Source organism: Eleginops maclovinus, chromosome 1, assembly GCF_036324505.1.
Source record: "Eleginops maclovinus isolate JMC-PN-2008 ecotype Puerto Natales chromosome 1, JC_Emac_rtc_rv5, whole genome shotgun sequence".
NCBI lineage: Eukaryota > Metazoa > Chordata > Actinopteri > Perciformes > Eleginopidae > Eleginops > Eleginops maclovinus.
This window is the reverse complement of record NC_086349.1, coordinates 2,956,651-2,975,898: the sequence shown is the minus strand read 5'-3', so window position 1 is coordinate 2,975,898 and position 19,248 is coordinate 2,956,651. Positions and strand designations below refer to the sequence as shown.

General features: G+C 40.1%; 1 protein-coding gene across 5 annotated transcripts in view; it reads right to left on the bottom strand.

Annotated features, from left to right (window-relative positions):
• prkcz (protein kinase C, zeta) overlaps positions 1–19,248 on the bottom strand; it is a 136,146-nt gene that overhangs the window by 88,974 nt on the left and 27,924 nt on the right. The window contains exon 1 of one of the 5 annotated variants that reach the window (XM_063892666.1): positions 161–468. The exons of the other annotated variants lie outside the window; for them this stretch is intronic. Within the exon in view, the coding sequence (XP_063748736.1) occupies positions 161–197 (37 nt within the window). The 5' untranslated portion in view covers positions 198–468. Of the gene's footprint in view, positions 1–160; positions 469–19,248 lie in introns of those variants that run through there. 5 annotated transcript variants of the gene reach the window in all.

Sequence of the window (19,248 nt, the reverse complement as noted above, 5' to 3'; positions counted from 1 at the left end):
AGTTAAAGATCAAAGTGGCTTATTTCCATCTCTGGGTGAATTTTAATCGTATCATCGCTGCAACATTTCTGCAGAGCCTGCCATGCTCTCTCTATGCAGACCTCAGGTGACCTGATGCCGAGCGAGTCCCAGACAACTCCACCCTAACCCCACCCCCTACCTTTGACTCGAAGGTAGAAAAGCAACGTGAGCAGCATCCCTCCTGCTGAATGTTCCCGCTTCCTCGCCTTCACACCCTGGATCTCATGTTGGTCTCCTGCACCTCCTCCGCTACTCCTCTCCTCATCCTGACTTCCTTCCTCCTGCTTTCACGGAACAGCTTTGCCCGTGTCTGCTCTCTCCTCCCTCCTTATTCCCCCTCCGGGCTGCTTCTTTTCATCTTCTCCCTACACCACGCGCAAGTACTGCACATCAGAAGAGTAATACGCAAAAAAACGCACGGATACGCATCAATCCCTCTTCTCCTCCTCACCGGGGATCGTACCACATGATGCAGGCTTTTCTCGGGAACCTGCTGCCCCCTCCACATGGCAATTGCTCCATTTCCCCCACAAGATGGCAGACGGAGCCCTAAATGCAGCAGCAGCATCCTTTGCACACAACACATTTGAGCCTAAATTTAAACATTGTGGACTATTTTTAGAGGCGGTGCTGTGCCTATCCTGGATGACAGCGACACTTTCCTACAGACTGTTTTCACTGAGGGCTCTGTGCTGCTGTAGGCCATCTTCAGACTCTTAATGCTGGAATATATTAATTATAATATATACAGTGGAATACAATAACATACTGTATTGATTTGAGTTCCATCATGAGCATGACCATGAGCAGTGTCTATTATTAAAAAGCAAAAACCTGCACCATAACAAAGTCATTGTGTCCTGTTAGAGATCCTAAAACTTCTGTAAAAGTAGGCCAGTTTTTAGTTTCCTGACTGGTGGGTCATTATTTTGATGTAACCATTGTATGGTGTTCTCTTTATTTTTTCACAGCTGCAAATTGGAGGACAGGTCGTAATAAATATAGCTTTCCTATCACAACTGATCAAGATGGCCAAAAGATTCAATGCTGAGAGGGCCTTTTGATGATGATGTAGAGGCAGTGGTTTCATTATTTGAGGATCACAGTTCTGAAAATGTTGAGTCTTTGAAGAAGAGGATGAGATTGGGCATGGGCTAGTTCCAAAACAACCTACACCTGACATACAAAACCACCACGTGCAGAGCCTGAAGTAAGTGTGTGATGCCTTCTGAGAGAGTGAGGTGTTCTTTAAACTCCTGATCTTTCATTATTCTAGGTAGCAACAACTTCAGAGCAGCAACAAACAAAAAAGGGCTGTGAAGTGTGTGGAACCAAGACGGGGAGAAAAACACCAATACATGCATCAAGTGCAATGTACATATACAACACACACACAGTCAAACTCTGGCCCTCATGTGGTGTATAGGCTGGAATGGAAAGGCAATGTGTTCAATGGGACTGATGTGTGGTCTAGACTGACATTACTGACATGTGTTCAGCTTGTGTTGTGTAAACTGCTTGAATGGCTTGAATTCAAGATGAAATTCAAATAAATAAAAAGCACTAGTTATGAAAAACCTAGCTTCTTTTGTGAATGTGTTGCATTTTTCCACTTATATCTTGATTCTAATAGATTTACTTTTTATATTACATTTTATTAAAAAACCAACAAGCTTTTAATGTGATCTAACAAAGGTAAAGGGCAAATATTAACCATGTATGCTGTTTATAATACTTGTCCTTGGGATAAAGTAAACATATATTAAGTATTTTATCTTAAAATACTTTGATTGTGTTGAATTAGAAACCCCAAAATGCAGCAGGTCCACTAGACCCATGAACACTGGCTAAAAAAATATGAACACCACACAAAGGTTCAAACAATTGCAAAGAAAAGGCCACCAACATGGATTATTGATCTTAAATCAGTTAAATCTACTGTTACCTGTAGCACCTGTTTCATGACTTTTTAAACCTTGATCAATTGTAAACCAAATCAAAGAATCTGTATTGTTCTTTTTGGGGTTTCCCCTCTCCTGTAGTGTGCGTATAGGTTTTTGTGCATGTAAATGGTTTGCAAAGGCTAAAATCCCTGGGAGCTTCTTCTGCTTTTATTGATTAGTTTAACAAACATGTTTGTATTATTACAGAAAGACTAATAGGAAATGATATGATTAAAGGACATCAGCTATATATACATCATTTACTGGTCTAATAACATTACTGGAGGCCAAAGGAACAGCTTCATCTTTATTCTATTTATGTCATCGCCGGCAGTAATCTCCAATAAATGCTTCAACAAAAAAAGGAAAAGCAAAGTGTCTGGATCCTCTTCAGCTGAGTTAGCTTGTTAAGTCATTTGCTACCAGGCCTTCTGGAGCGCAACACAGTAAGTATCACGTGACGTAAACAGGAAGTGCTCCGTAGACTAGACGTCTCATTTCGTAGGCCGCTCGACCAATCATAACAGAGCTGGCCAGCTAACCAATCAGAGCAGACTGGGCTCTGGTTTCAGACAGAGGGTGAAAAGAGGTGCTGCAGCACAGGCAGTATGAGAAAAATAAAGAACTTTTTGAACATTAAAGCATGGAGACATGTCCCAGCAGAGACACTACATACAAATATGAGCATTATAGGGCCCCTTAAAGATTTAGATTGGATTACATATTTCGTAAAAGGTATTAGCATTTTATACTTTTAAAAACTATGAGACAGCTCACATTTAATATTCCTTTCGTGTACTTTTGTAACACCCGCACATTTTCCTGCACTTGTATGTCTAAACTATTGTGACTGTATGTCTGTGTTTCATGTGCATTATACTTTCTGTATTTTTACATCTGCATGGATGAAAAGATTTGAATGATCTAATAATTGGATTCTCAAATTAACTGGAAACCACTGCTCTTTTTAAATACGCCCTACAGACTCCTATTAAAACTCCAACAACATAAAACAGATTGGCCCTTTATTACAGTACAGGCGTGATTGTTTTAGGACCGGCGCACCCAGAGCTCTCCCAGCCAAACACACACTCGGACACATTTAGGTGTATCTCTGCCTGGCAGTGTTGCAACATGGAGGAGGCTGTGCAAATATTTTCTGCATTCCTTCACAGTGAGGGTAGAAGGCTATTCTCAAGGCTGGACCCATTACTTTATCACAGAAACCTTCAAGACGTTTTTTACTTTATCAGCACTGCCAGGAGGGTGTAACACACACACACACACACACACACACACACACACACACACACACACACACACACACACACACACACACACACACAGACTCTGACTCAACACTGTGTAGCACACACAGAGATTTTAAAGGGGCTCAGTGATTGAGCATAAAGATAACACATTCCTTTTCTCTGTGGTTACTCACAGTATTCCAGCTAGATAACTGCATTCAACGTTATAATACATACAACTTTTGCACTACTTTTGGATTGTTTGCATTAGTTGTTTTCAATCTTTACAAAATCTGTGTCATTATGGTGAGCCAAATCTGCAACTGTGGTGAAGAAACACTGAAAAAACAGAAATGTTGATTTTAATTCATTTTAAAATGTCAACACAACTTTATTAGGTTAGTTGAAATCAATAATATTAAGTTTAAGGTCCAACTTAATATGCTTGCTTTCAACTAACCTAATAATGTGCAATGTACTGATATGATACATTTAATTAAAGTCAATGTGTACTTCATCAGTCTCAATAGCGCTCTGACTGATCAGCTACTCTTATCTTCAACTCTTCTATCTTAAATGCAGACCTAAGATATGAAGTTACGGTACTGTGGCCCCGGGCCCTGTGCCTCGTGATATGAGGTTAATAATCCAGCAGGTTCATTACCACACAGCTTCCTCAATGTTTTTGTTACTCCAGGACTGATCCACACAGATGATTCTGATCAAATGCGCAAACTTGACGCAAATTGCACAGGTTTACTTCCCTCCTGCATTGTAATTGCATTTAAATTAATTTACGTTTATTAAGATAACACACATCTGTCAGTCCTTCTATTATTGGTCTTCAGTTCTCTCTCATTGACCACAAGTTAGGGACACCCTCAACAGATCTTAACATCAGTTTGACTGGGATTATATCTCAGCAATACCATTCCTGCAAACAATCCACTCAAAATTCCCAATGATTTAAGTCCTGCCCTCGTTAACTATACCTTTCGAAGTCGAACAGAGGACAGCTGTGTAGCGGCGCAAGCTTCCAGGGCCCAAACCATAGATTACCTCCTGATGTCATTTGAGTGCAGTTTAAGGGGAATTATTATAAGAAGATGCTAGAGTTGCTCCTTATTTTAACTAATCAAAATCAACTGATTTCATTGGGAGTCAACACAGTCTAACATTAACATCCACATAGTGAACATTAGCTGCATAACGTTTCCCTTTTTCTAAAGGAATATGCACTCCTGATTGGAATTCATGATTGCTAACATGGGAAGCAACTATTCATGACAACGATATTCAATCACTGAAAATATTCACCCTAACAGAGGTTATAGGTTAATGTGTATCTTGTACTAAATGTAAAAATTCTGCTGTAAGCTTCACACTGAGCCAGACTAGGAATGCACACACACAGCCTTGCCCAGTTCTGTACACAATATTTGAATGTCTGGCTAAATGCTACTGACCTGAGAAAGTTTCAGCTGCTAATAAACAACATTTAGCCTCAGTGTCTAAGATGATCCTAACCTGAACAGGCCTGTGTACTATCAGGCTATCTTCTGCTGTGTTATTTTAGAGCAGGAAAGATTATTACGTGGCTTAGTTGAACAACTGAGCCATTCTGATTGGTTAATTTGGACATTCAGTGGTCTTTTCTTATTTTCAATAGCACTCCATTGCTAAGGAAACTTAAGGGACCATGTGCAATCAACAAAATGAAGTCAGCTCAGCTTAAGGTCAGCTGTGGCCAAAAAGAAAACAGCATGGAATGTTTTTTGAATATTTATTGGAATATTTAAGTATAAAATATAAATGCACAACACTGGTTTCATGATAGCTGAACCCCAGTAAAAAGAGAACAAATACAAGAAAACGGCGCAATGTTGAATGTTGAAGTCAAAATATTGATTTCATTTGTAAGTAGCCGTCTTATATGCAGGATAACTGAAAGGAACCCCTTCAGGGTGATTTTAAGTCCTGCTCACCCTGTCATCTCTTACCAAACAAGCCGACCTGAGCAAGAAAAGGCACACCATAAGAATGATGTGACAATATGTGTAAAAGGAAACTGTTAGCAGCATGCTACAGGGGGTCGGCTGCGTTGAGCTACTTATCAGAGCTCTGCTCCTCTCAGGAGAGCTGCAGCTACTCCATTGTTGTGTGGCATGTTTGTGCCAGATGGAGAGGTTGCCCCGTGGGAGCATTATGCAAGGGACCAGCTTCTAGTGGATTAGCCTTCTGAACAGATGTGCTCCAGGCTAACGCTATTCATCGCAGAGGTTCAATACCAGGACATGACAAGCAGTCCAAATCCAGCCAACAACACAATGAGATCAGCAGCAGAGCTAGAGGAAAAGTGGCTCTGATACTTGAATCGGTTGATGTGTTAATGTTGTTCTGTTTGCATTGCAGTGTCCTGTCAGATGTTAAAAGCAATGTAACATTAAAGCATTTATGACTAGATATTCATTCCATTGGGTGTTAACTTTATTTCTGTTTTAAATCTTGTCTGGGAAGTCGCTATCTCAATCTTTTACAAGCAGTTAAAGGAGCTACACAGTCCAAAGGTCATATACCCGACTTGGGTTTCTGCCCACAGAATGTGCAGTGGAGGTAAGCTGGGCTCAGACTACAGGAGTTTAAAATATCCTACCCATTTTGAAATCAGGTCATAGTGCGCACAGAGGGAGAAACTTCACAGATGTTTCTCCTCTCTAATCTCAGACATGCCCACACTACAAGGTTTGAAAATAATAACGTGCCCCTCACTACAGGATCTTTGTGAGGATTATGGTGCCTTCTGTATTGATGACCTCAGGATCTCATGGGTAAGCAGATCAAAACTGATTTAAGTTCACAAAGTGCAGCAATGTGCCGCAGGAATGCTTTGGAGTAAACTTAAAGGTCTCCTTTTCTGCCATATTTGAACAATATATTGTAGGGCAATATCTATACATAACTTGTCTGTGAAGTGTTTTGCTCAGAATACCAAACAGATCCCCCATTGTAGCATGCCTCATCCCCCTCTATTTCAGCCCTGTTCCTGAAGTGCTGATTCTGTGACTGTAGCTTTAAATGAACTAGCTGCTGCTGGCCACACCGCTTTGGAGCTGCTGCTGGCCACGGCCCTTTGGTGCTGCTGCTGGCCACGCCCCTTTGGTGCTGCTGCTGGCCACGCTCCCCTGGAGCGTCATGCAGCTCTCTGTGAATAGATACGTTTCTAACGAAGAAACTCAGCTAAACGCTGCCGTGATTAAACCCCATTTAATATTCCAAACTACATCCAGCATTATTTCTGAAACAGTATGGAGTTCAAGTCTCCGACTGTATATGGGGGACGATAGGTTGCGAGGTGTCACATGGGCAGGACGTTGCCAGGAGTTCAATGTAAAGCCAGCCCACATTGTCCTTATTACATCATAAGGACAGCAAATCTGGATCAGCTCGTTTGTACCCCCTCTTTAGAGATGTGGGTAAGGAGTAGAGAGTGGGTTGTATTTTCTGACACTTTGTGAGTCTCCTTACACACCGGGGAAAACAAATGTATGTATAAAAGACATCAAAAAGTGCATTTGGCATAATAGAGGATCTTTAACCAAAGCAGGAGTATTTGGGGAGACAGTGAACAGGGGTAGTCTGTACTTCAGCGACAACTGTAGGTCAGATTGTAGAGCGGTGCAGAGATTACGTATTGTTGTATGTTGTAGGCTGACCCAGATGTTAGCATCAGATAGGGTTCCCTTGTCAAAAACCAATGGGATTTTACCATTGAATTATGGAAATCTGCAGAAAATAAGCTCAGAGACACAGTTATGATACTTTAAACGTTTTTTTGGCAGGATGACTTCCACATAAATACACAACTTTTATTATATAACATGTCCTCTCATAGTGATGGCTACAGAACTCAGATTAGACAATTGTTGGGAATGAGACTAAACTTGTTTCAAAACCTTTTTTACTTTTGCATCACCAGTTTGATTTGATCTGCTTGAAGGCATTTGTTTGGCAGTGCTGTATAATGACATCATTAGTAGTGGTAGTAGTGTTTGAGATAGGGAGGGTGATTTGTTAGCAGGTTGGAGGTTAATCATTTGTTTTCTTCCTGTGCTAACCAACTATTTTTGAGTAACAGCCAGAGGAAGTCGGCTTATTTTAGTGCATTTTGCTCAGTATTGATTGTCCAATTCTCTGTGGAAACAGCCCCGCAGCACGTCAGGCCTATTTTAGTAGGTGACATGTTTCCTCCCCATCAATATCTGAGTCACTCTCCACTCTGCGCAGAGAAAAGCATCCCTCTTTCAATTTCACAGGAAACGTTCTGCACACTATAATCTCATAAGCTTCCCTGAGAGACCGCCGCTGCACAGGCAATCCCATCAGATATGTCACAGGGAAGAAAGCCTATAAATATATATCAATGAACTGCCTAAAGTTGACCACAGCGTAGTTCTGCAGCAGGGGTTGTATAAAATGTCCCAGAAGACACAGCTCTAATCATCTCTTTCTTTTGAATTTAACAGAAAGGGATTAGTCGTAAAGGCACAGGTCAAAGACAGGTTCAACCGTGGTTTGTTTAGTAAAACATTCCTTCATCCGAAGAGTGAAATGACCCAGATTCAAGTCGGCTGAGACAACTGCCATGTTACTTAAGGGTTTAGTTCCAACCCAGTTAGTAAAAATAGGCAGGGAGGAAAAAACCTTGCTCCAGAAAAAATGATGCAGAGGCTTTTCCAGACATCAAGTCCCTCAAGAATAAAAATAACGGTCAGATTCAGGTCAGATAATAAAAGCACCTTATCATCACCTTGTGTTCATAAAACCAAGGTAGGTTAGTGCAAAATGAAACAGAACACAAGTGATCCTTATTACTGACATTCATTGAAAAGGCTTGAAGTAGACACTGTATGTTTCAAACAGGTGAGAAATCCAATACAGCATAGTTTTGCAATGTATTTTGCGGAGAGACATATTGTATTGATATGTGGACAGCTTTATTATTATAAAAACTATAAATATCCAAATACAAATGAAGTAATTGGTCTTTGAGTCAAGTCGCTGTTTAGTTTTTTCCAGGTGAGGTCATAGGGTAAACTGCATAACTTGCAGTTGAAAGAATGCAATGAATAGTTAGTTATCCAATACTTAGAATATTACATAAATCATATTGTTATCCAATATATATGATTTTATACATATATATATATATATTAAATATTTTTTAAATACATTTTCTAGTTCATGTTTAAAAAGTATATAGTTTTCTGTGTCAAGAAACATGTTATTGTTGCATTCATTCAAAATGTATATTTATGTATAGATGTCGCAATTACTGTATGTCATTACGGTCATGCTAATAAAGCTATATGAATTGAATATTGCCAAATATTTAAAAAAGGTCATATTGTGCCTTCTGTACTGCAATAATATGGTATCCAGGGGCCCTGAGATTTCCCCAGTGGGAGCTGTTCTGATAAGCAGGTGCTGATACCTCTGCACTGCATCATTGGGTTTTACATCAGAACCAACAGTGTCACCCGGGGAATACCAAGTCATGAACAGAGCTGTTCTTTGAGAAAAATCAATCGAGCACACGAAAAGCTGTTGTTTCTGCTGCTGCGCCAACGGGAGCACGACTCATTAGCAGTAAGAGCAGCATGCAGGGATGTTATAATGACCCGGTCACGAGCTCAGGCCTGTTAGCGCGTCAATGACACCTAAGGAGATATGATCCAAAGACCATAATGATAACTACCATGCCGTGGAGGCCCTAGACTGTCAATAGTACATTATATACAGGACTATGGGAGATATCTGAAGCAGTGAACGTTTGCATTGGGATCTGTAATGAAAGAGCCACCACAGACAGCATGGAAGGCCAAGGAGTGGTGTTTTTGCCCGAACCTGCCAGAACACTGCACCTCAGAGGTCAGCGCCTGTCTCACACATCCTCTGGGCTCTAAGTCATGCTCTAACCACAGAATATTCAGTTGTGGATCAGGTTTCTAATGAATATGCTGTTAAAACCCACTATGGCCTCTAGCAATGTTTAGAGCCAACACTATCTGACCGTTAATGGAAACATCTTTCTCACATACAGCTCCAGACAGTCCTATTCTTTTCTGCTTAGACATCTTGATAGATCTGTACAGTCACTTTCGGCCCCATGTTAAATCCAATACACGCTACCTGCCCAGCACATTACGACTACAAAAGAACCATGCGGCTGGCAGACTAAACACAAACAGATGTTGGGGACAAAACCAGACCTAAGTAAATATTGGTTTAGAGCTGTCATATGGACACCAACACCGCTCTTAATGAATACTTAAGCCTTGCTTATATGCCATCTGTAGCGAGCACGAGCTATGAGCACGCAACAGTGTGTGAAGCTCAATGTGTTGCAGTATTTGCCGTAAAGCCAGAGGCATAAAAAAACCTAACGCTAACATCCTGAATAAAGATGCAAAACGCCACAAACCAAACACACTCAATCCTCAATGCCAAGGAGAAATCTCTAAGAAAATAGAGGATACAAATGTTTGGAACAATAACAACATGTAAAACAATGGTGGTGTAGTTTTGTTAATCAAGCAAAAGCATCTGCTATGATGGCAGCTGTTGCTAATGGTGGGATGCTTTACTTGAGTAAAAGTATCAATACATTATTGACAAATACTTAATTAAAGTGAAAGTCCATAACCAAAGTAACAAAAAGTAAAAGCAGTCAAAGTGCAGACTTTATTTGTGTGTATATACAGTATTTGACAAGATAGTACTGTTGCATCAAGAAGCATTTTACTGTTACAATGTAGACAAACAAAGTTCTGATTGACTTTTTGTAAAACACTGAAAATAAGTTGAATTATGTAGCTTAAAGAGTTAGTCCACTAGTTTAATTTATATAGAAGCATTTTTTTTAATATGGTAAAAATACATGGTAGCAACACAGCAATAGAAACCAGTTACATGACGGTGTAATGACCAGACACAGCGTTTACACTGTGATACTCCAAAACATGATTATAAGTATAGCAAAAGTCATGTCATAGGCAACGTGAAGGGTTGAACATAAAGATAAAAAGCTAAAGTTCTAAAAAACAATTACATTACTCTAAAATAAAGTATACTTTATTATTATTATATAACAAAAATGTGTTTTCAGTTGTCTTAAAGATGTCCACCCTCTCTGCCTTTACATGGCCTTGGCGTAGGAACAACTAGAGACTACCTGAGGACCTGAGGGATATACCAGATACACATCTGAAAACCACGTCAGACAAGAGGCCATAAGCTATTAAAAACAGGTAGCCTGTACAGAGATTGATATGTGCAAAATGTGCTCAGGATGCTAAAAGAAGTTATTTGTTGTTGCTCAACAACAACATCCTGTTCTTTGTAAAAAGATCCACACAAGCTCGCAGTCATTAAAGAAGATAGACCAAATACATGCTGGGATACGGTCTTCACTGAATTATTAACATCATCCTCAGATTTAATTAAAACTGGATTATATTGAACACTGTTAAAAGCTGAAAATTCATAGCTGCATTACATCAGAAATGGATGAAATGGCAATGTGTACTAAAACTAAGACAAAGCCACAGATAATTATTAGCAATCTTGTAAAGCTTTGCAGCCTCGTGTAGCTCGCTGTCTACTTCAGCTGAAGACAATTATTTCTCCCAGCAGTTGGTGGAGACCAAACCAGAGCTAACAAGCAATTATGTTTTGGACCAACATTTATGACAATTCAACAACTAAAATCCCTGTGTTCCTTGTTTCTCCCACACAATCCCCCTCCCCCCGAAACACCTCCATTGAACTCCTTTTTTTTAATAGGCGTACGTGTTACATCGCTATGTTGGCTCCAACACATGTAACGTGATAGACTAATGGGCAGGACATTTCTAAGCGGTTGACCAATCAAAAGTGAGCTGGCCAGCTAACCAATCAGAGCAGACTGGGCTCTGGTTTCAGACAGAGGGTGAAAAGAGGTGCTGTAGCACAGACAGTATGAGAACATAAAGAGCTTTTTGAACATTAAAGCATGGAGACATGTCCCAGCAGAGACACTACATACTGATATACACCTGGAAATGAGCAGAATATGTCCTCTCGAAAAGCAGATGCACCAATCCAAAATGTTCTGATAGTCAGATTATGTTCACATCAATTCCCAATCCAATACCAGCATTCTATTCTTCCCAACATAGTATAACAAGAATGCAACTATTGTGTGTGTGATTTCTTTATATCACTCATGCTAGTACAAGCAGTGTTGCGCCAATATACACTTAAGTACAAATATTTATACTACCCCACACGAAGCACCTATATAATATAGTAATATTGAAATAAGTGAAGGTGAGAGATTGGTTTCAGCTCTGCCTGTGTCTGTTCCCTATACACATGATTTGGCAACAATTTCATATAAATTATGATGGGAGATTAAGCAGGATTAGATGGGAAAACCTGGGAGACTGAGAGATTGAGGAATGATGTTGAGAGAAGGTGTCGGGGGGGGCGTGCTGATCAAAGTTAGATTCCCTCACTGTTAGATTACCTGGCATCATCAGCCGTCACCCACCACAAGACGCTCCTGCTCTGCTGCGGCTTCATCTCATTTATCAGTGAGGCGAGTCAGCACATTAAACACCAGACTCTGCTGTTTGTGTGTCGCTCTCTCTGCTGCACACATGAACACACTGCAGTCACATGCAATCTCACTCGTCTGCATCGCAACTGGATCATCTGAGCCATTAGAGCCTCAGGGGGGAGGCATAAAGTGGTATGGCATCAGAAAAAGGATAAACACTGGGACTGGGAGACGGTCTCGGGCTAGGCGGATGGATTTTCCACAGCCGTGAGCAGCAAGTTTTTCATTAAAGCATCAAAAAGATCGAATGTGAATATCAAATTCACACCATTCCTTTTTACCCTGTCTTTTCTTGAGTGATTATTGTCTTCTCCGACATATTCTTGTGAATGTTTTGTTGAAGAGGAGCCAGCTTTCACATGATGGATGTCAGTGGCTGTGTCAGAAACCACTTCCTGGAATACTGTAGTTTGCCAAACAAATTACAATAATACTCTTAACATAAAGTTGTCTTTGTAGCTATTTTAATAACTTCCAAGCCAACAATCAGCAATAATCAATTCTCCACTAAGGAAGCTTGTGAGACGCAGTAAACGCTACAGAAAGAGTTCACTGATGGATCTGATTTGAAGAGTATTTGCCTTCATAATTTGCTTCATCCAGGCGCCGTCACACAACTGAGATTGTGACGTCTCTCTGAAGCAAAACGTTGCATTGTGGTATTTTTAGCATCATGCTGTGGACACTAGAGGGTACTTTTGCCATTCTGTGAAGCACTATATAGTGTATATATTTCACAGTCAGTATTTTTAAGCTGAAATACAATGACATGGTGAACTGGGTAGTGAATAATATTAGTCACAAGACCCTCACACGTAATGAGCAAAAGGAGTTACTAACTGCATTTGATATGTAATGTACCCAATTATAGTTTATAGTGAGAAATGACAATTATTATTGGCCCATAATTGTAGATGAGAATAGTGCAATCATGCATCTATCTTGTCAGTAGCTTTGCAGTTGCATATGCCCCCTTATCAGCTAGTTGCTGTGTTTTAGTGAAATGGCTCAGAAAGATAGTCTTTACACAAACCCAGCACTGTCTCAGGAGAGCGACTCTGTCATCCACAATGCATCATTCCTGTCAGGATAGAAACCACAGTGTGTTAAAGCTTGAACAATGGCGCTCTGCTGTGCCACAGTCAACAGTCCACTGACAAGGGAATCATTTAACGCTTCAGCGCTAAGCTACCTCTGTGTTGGAAGCAGGCGGCAAACTGAGCACCGTTTTGCAGCCAAATGTTGCTAAAGCCTACCAGATGAAAAACAGTGGTACTCTAGCAATTAGTTGGTCAAATGTAAACATGTATTAGCCATTAGGCCAGTGGAAAAGAAGGTAATGCTGCGCCGTGGTTGAAAGCCGTATAGCAGATTTTAGAGCCTGCTACAGATTTTCTTACACATGGTAAACCCGTCATGCCACTGTTGCCATCTCTTTGAAATGCAAAAATTGCTGTGTGCCAAAGAATAGAGCCCTTTGCTCTCACGAACACGGGCGTCACTTTTTTCAGAGTTTTTCAGGTCCAAACTGCATACCTTGGGTTGCCAGAAATACACATGTTCAAAAGTGTACAATTCTTTGTGCACCCTATTTCCAGAACATTCATAACAAATGATCCTAATGCAAAGTGATGGGGAGCAAATTGGCCATTTCCAAAAGTGGTGGAGAGACGACAGTGTCCCCAGTATAAATGAGGCCTATGCTCATGACACAAGTTCCGGATGGTTGATGCAGCTAACAATTGATAGCAAATGACGTGAGTTATCTTCACATGAAATACATCCCAGCAGAGCGGGCTAACTCCTGCATTCAGATCAATGCTAGGAGACTTCCCAGCTGCTGGGCTGTGAGCAGGGAGAGCATGTGGGTGTGCTGCAGTGCAGCAGGGAGGCCTGACACATTACAAAACCTCTGTTGCTATTTCTGAAGCTGGAGATGCTTATAAGTCAAGAGGTGTGTGGAGTATTATGGGTGTGGAGCCTGGATCCATGTCCAGCTGTGCTCATTAGTGGTAACCACAAAGGACATCTGACATATGACATACTCATTCCTTCTAAATGAGCGGCTGATTCACTAGAGGCAATCAGGCAAGGTGAGGGAAATAAAGTGTGACATATCTGCAAAGCTCCATGTTATGCTGCAGTGATAATATGTCGCTGTGAGCTGATGATGTGGAATCATAGCAAACCTAGTCAGTTATGTGTACCCCATCTCAAAACAGTTTAGAATAAGGGTTTAGAATAATGATTTAATAGAATTACCTGCCGATACCACAGGTAGGACTAGGTCATTATTGTGCATGACACAAACAAGCCACAAGTCTTAGCTCAAGTTCCAAATGAGTTTATGAAAATGTATTCCAGTCCAACAAGTCATTTTGTCTAATTCAACAACATTTAAATAAATGTAAACTCCATTTAATGTCATTACTGTGATTAGTGGATTGGCGTATTGCGGGAGTACATTTGTAAAACCCTTCCATTCTCTTTAATGGACCCTCTACTGCTCCACAATAAAGGAGTGGTGATGGTACGGATGGAGCTAGTTAGCTCAGATAACTTTATTCTAACTCTTTGAGAATGTGTTTTCAATGAAATGCCGTACAATGATGAGCAAAATTCCAGGGTGGAGTTAAGAAGAGCAGTGAGGAAATAAAACAGAATACTCGGGACATGTTGTTCCTTGTGATAACCGGCTAGCATGTTAGCACTTAGCTCTACAGTAGCTCAACAGCATACCTCATCTTACAATTATCTAAAAAGAAAATGTGATGGTAATATTTTTAAATAAACTTGCATGGTAGACATTGCGTCTCCATTTCATCAAAAGAATCTGTTTGAATTTCTAGGTGGATTTTCTTGATAATTGATTGATTAACACATTCATTTATTTGTTGATTGCTTGATTGGTTGCTTCATTAGTTCATTAATTGATAGATTAACTGACTGCTTGTATTCCTTGTGGTGAATATAAAGTGGTTCCTGTTAGAGCTTTTTGATTCTGTCCAGTCTAAAGTCACCTGATTCCCAGGTCCACACACAGTGTGCTCCGCTGTTAACGCCTAGAATAGGCTTTTCTTGATAATGACCTTTGCTCAGCCTCTGTCACTGCTACTGTGCTTCCAGGCCTCTGAATTGCGGCTCATATTGCAGATATTTTGGCTTGAAAAATACATGGTGAAGTGAAAACAAAATGGTGAGTCAGTCTGATTAGCAGTGGATGATGAAAGGAGGCCTAATTCTAATCATAAGATAACGATGTATTGCCTTGTGATGAAAATAAGGAAATCATTATAACATATGAAATAAGACATAACTGTTTAGTGAAAAATATGCAGTATGTAGCCATGAACAGTCTCTCTGCTCCTGTAGGTAACCCTATTAACAGAGTATTTGATGTTATGAGCTCCTTTTTTTGTTTCTATTCATTAAATGTAAAGTCTGTGAAGGAGATTAAGCAAAGTAACAATTCAAACCAAATTACTTGGGTTTGGTATTTAGCAAAACCCTTACAACTCTGAGTTTGTAGGAGAAAAAAAAGCTGACCTGAGATGAACCCCCCCAGCACATGAGTTACTGACAGGACACACAGAGGCCACTTACATCATTTTATTGGGAGTATCTTATGGTGTTTCGGTTGAATGAGGTCATTTCAAGAAAGCCAGAGCCCAACAGCTGGAATGTTTAATCGAATGCAAAGACATTGTTTATCATAAATGACAGAAGCACACATGTTTCCATATTGAAAGCTAAATTATCACACGATTATTAAAGGCCCCCTATTATGGAAATGCACTTTTTGATGTCTTTTATACATAACTATGTGTCCCCAGTGTGTAAAGACACTCACAAAGTGTCAGAAAATACAACCCTCTCTCTTTTCCTCCCAACCCACATATCTAATAAGGGGGTACAAACGAGCTGATCCAGATTTGCTGCCAATATGACATCATAACTGAAATGTGGGCTGGCTTTACATTGAACTCCTGGCAACGTCCCCCCCCACGTGACACGTCCCAACCTATCATCCCCAATATACAGTCTCGAGCTGAATCCCCTCCGCAGCCCCTCTGTGTGTCTGTGTGTTCAGCAGGATGTCTGCAGGAGGGACTTAGAGTTGTTGTAATATAATACATATAATGTCTCTGTTCTAGAGGTAAACACTGAGAAGTGTTTCAGAAATAATGCTGGATGTGGTTTGGAATGAAATATGGCGTTTAATCACGGCAGCGTTTAGCTGAGATTCTCTGTTAGAAACTCTCTCTTCAGAGGAGAGATCATGATGCTCCAAAGGGGCGTGGCCAGCAGCAGCTCAGCTCAAATTTAAAGCGCTAGTCACAGAATCAAGATATTATCGGCTCTTTTACTATGAAAACTAGTCTACAAACTAGGCCACAGTAAGCATTGTTGTTACATTTTTGTGAGGTCTTTGATATGTATTTGTGCTGCATGTTTGAGAAATGTCCATGAAGTTAGAAAAAAATTATAGGTTTTCGCTCAGGTTGCAAAAAATAGCCCTAGCACTAGATGGTTCTTGTTTCCCATAATACCCCTGGCCTCTTTTAGAGGAATGTCATTGGACCTACGCCTGGAGAGATAAATACATGACTGGTTTGATCCAGTCTATTAACATTCCCCCCTCTTTGTCTTTCAGTCGGGTTCAGCGTGGCCCAGACTACAGTAAGTCTTCACCGGCCTTCACACTCTGACAGTCCAGTCTTGTGATGCATGAAGGACCTGCATGCTGAATCTTCTCTCTCTCCCTCGGTCATTATCTCTCTCTCACACTCACACTCACACACACACACACACACACACACACACACACACACACACACACACACACACACACACACACACACACACACACACACAGTACACAGTACACAGGCTACTTTCTTCATTCTCTCTACAGGGCTTAACCGTGCACCATGCACCCAACAACACCAATCCCTTCTTAACGTGTACACACAATTCACAAACACTTTACCACTATGACATCACATCAGGAATCAGTATGTCAAATATATACACATATCCATATACAATACATCAAGAAGAGGAATTGACAGTCAGATAGGTTGATCTTAATCAATTCATAAAGCATTGAAGGCCCAAAATATATTTGTGATCTCCTGCTACATCCAGAGCTCTCAGGTCTTCTGGGACGGGACAGCTTTCTGTCCCCAGAGTCAGAACTAAACATGGAGACGCAGTGTTCAGTTATTATGCTCCAAATCTCTGGAACAAACTCCCAGAACCGCTGCTACTCTTACTACTTTTAAATCCAGGCTGAAAACATTTCTTTTTGCCGCTGCTTTTAATTGAACTGATCTTATCTAACATTGCACTGCAACTTGTATTCATGTATTTTATACCTGTGGTGTTTATTTTATTATCTTTAAATGACTGTTTTATAATGTGTTTCTGCTGCAATATTTCTTAATGCTCTTAATGTCTTTCATTTTTGTAAAGCACTTTGAATTGCCTTGTGTTGAAAGGTGCTATGTAAATAAACTTGCCTTGCCTTAAAGTTTGAAAAAACCACCTGAAATTCCATTTCCATTAGTCAAATAAATGATTATTAGAAACTTAGACAAAATATTTCAGTTTAGATGGTTCAACTCTTTTATCTTTAGTGCAAAGTGATTCCTCTCTCACATGGACTTTTTCTTGTTATATATGCTGCCCTTTTCTCCGGTTGGATGATCTATGGTGGAAATCATAGCTTGTTTTTTACTTTTTCTGCCTTTGTTTGGTAGTTAAAGACAGGTAGTTAGTTGGATGACTTGCAGCAATGATCCCCAGTGAGATCACAATCTTTCTCTCCTAGTTTTGGGGTGCAGGAAGCATTATATCATTGTCTCAGATGTCACCGTCACTGCTGGTGCATTTCCCCTGAACTGACGTCACAATTGTCACTGATACCGTAAAATGTTTTGACAACTCTTTGTCATATGAACTGTGATCTGACAGCAGCTCATAAACAGAATCCAGTGAGACATTGTGCACTGTGCTACCGTGAGCAGCAGTATGGCCTGGGCTGCTTAGCGATTAGCATCTCGGCCACAGTCACAATGCAGATCACATGTCAGACGCTAACCCAGAAGGAAAGATCCATACACAACCAAATCCTTAACAACACACTGAGAAATGACTCTGTGTATTATTACAGTTGTGTCTGTTAAAAAGCCTTATTGGTAACGATTATTTGTTGTTCGAGACCTTCAACAGTAATCAAAAAAACACAACATGATGTCAGAACATCAGAGTCTAATTTGTCATTCTGGTCTTCATCCAAGATTTCTTTCTCTTTACTTAAAACATCTGAGCATTATGGGAAATTACAGCTCTTTATATCATATTTGAATTCATTGAAAGTTGCCCCCTGACCAAGTCTATATGTTCCCTGTTCCCACTGTAGTTATTCTGTTTGAATTCATTTTGTATTTTATTTTGATCTATTTTGGGTGTTTTTTGTTCTTTATCATGTGAAATGAATCAGGATGTGTAAGCGATACAATGCTGTGACTAATTGTCCAGTTCTTGTGAGGGTGGGGGGGTTCTGTTTGTTTTCTTATATGTAACAAAAGAGGAGTAGTAGTGCCAGTTCCTCTAATAAGAAAACCAAAACCAAAACCAGCAAATGTGAAACATGGTTGTATTGTCTGTTAAACCTACACTCCTTAATAAAGAAATAAATAGAAAAGTGAAATAAACATCTGACTAAACTAGGTTAATAGCACTGTAACACAGAAGTCTGTTTTTAGTATTGTATGTTAGAATCATGCCTTCCTACACTCGGGTTTGACTCGTACTGCAAATGAGTAAGTTATACGGGCCAGTAATGTGCTTTACCTTTGCTTTGCTACATTTGATATTTATACCATTGTTAGAAATAGTTGATTATCTAGTATTGGCTTGCATTAACCAATTTGTGCTGTTATCAAAGCTATGTGGTTCTGCAGAAAAGCAGAGGATAGATATTGGAAAGACGCCTTGGCCTACTTATGGTCTTGAACAGGACTCAATTTGCTCTAGACTTGGTCTGGACTTGGTTAAGAATCTTTGGACTTCTTGACTCAATCTCATATTCCTAAAATAAGTTGGTCTACAACCCAGCTGGTAAACCCAGGAATTAAATCTGTGCTTTTGCATGATTGCTTATAAATGCAGTGTTAAAGTCTATTGAAGTCAACTAATTGTTTATTACGAGTTGACAGCACTGACAACAAAATAACAAAACTAACCAGGCCATCATTCTGGATAGAATACAGCATAATGCAATGCCTTTCACTACTCGTTTAGGGGGTGGATGATAAAAGATAAGCTAAATAACACGAAGATCACATTCAAATGAGAGCAGTTTATGGAT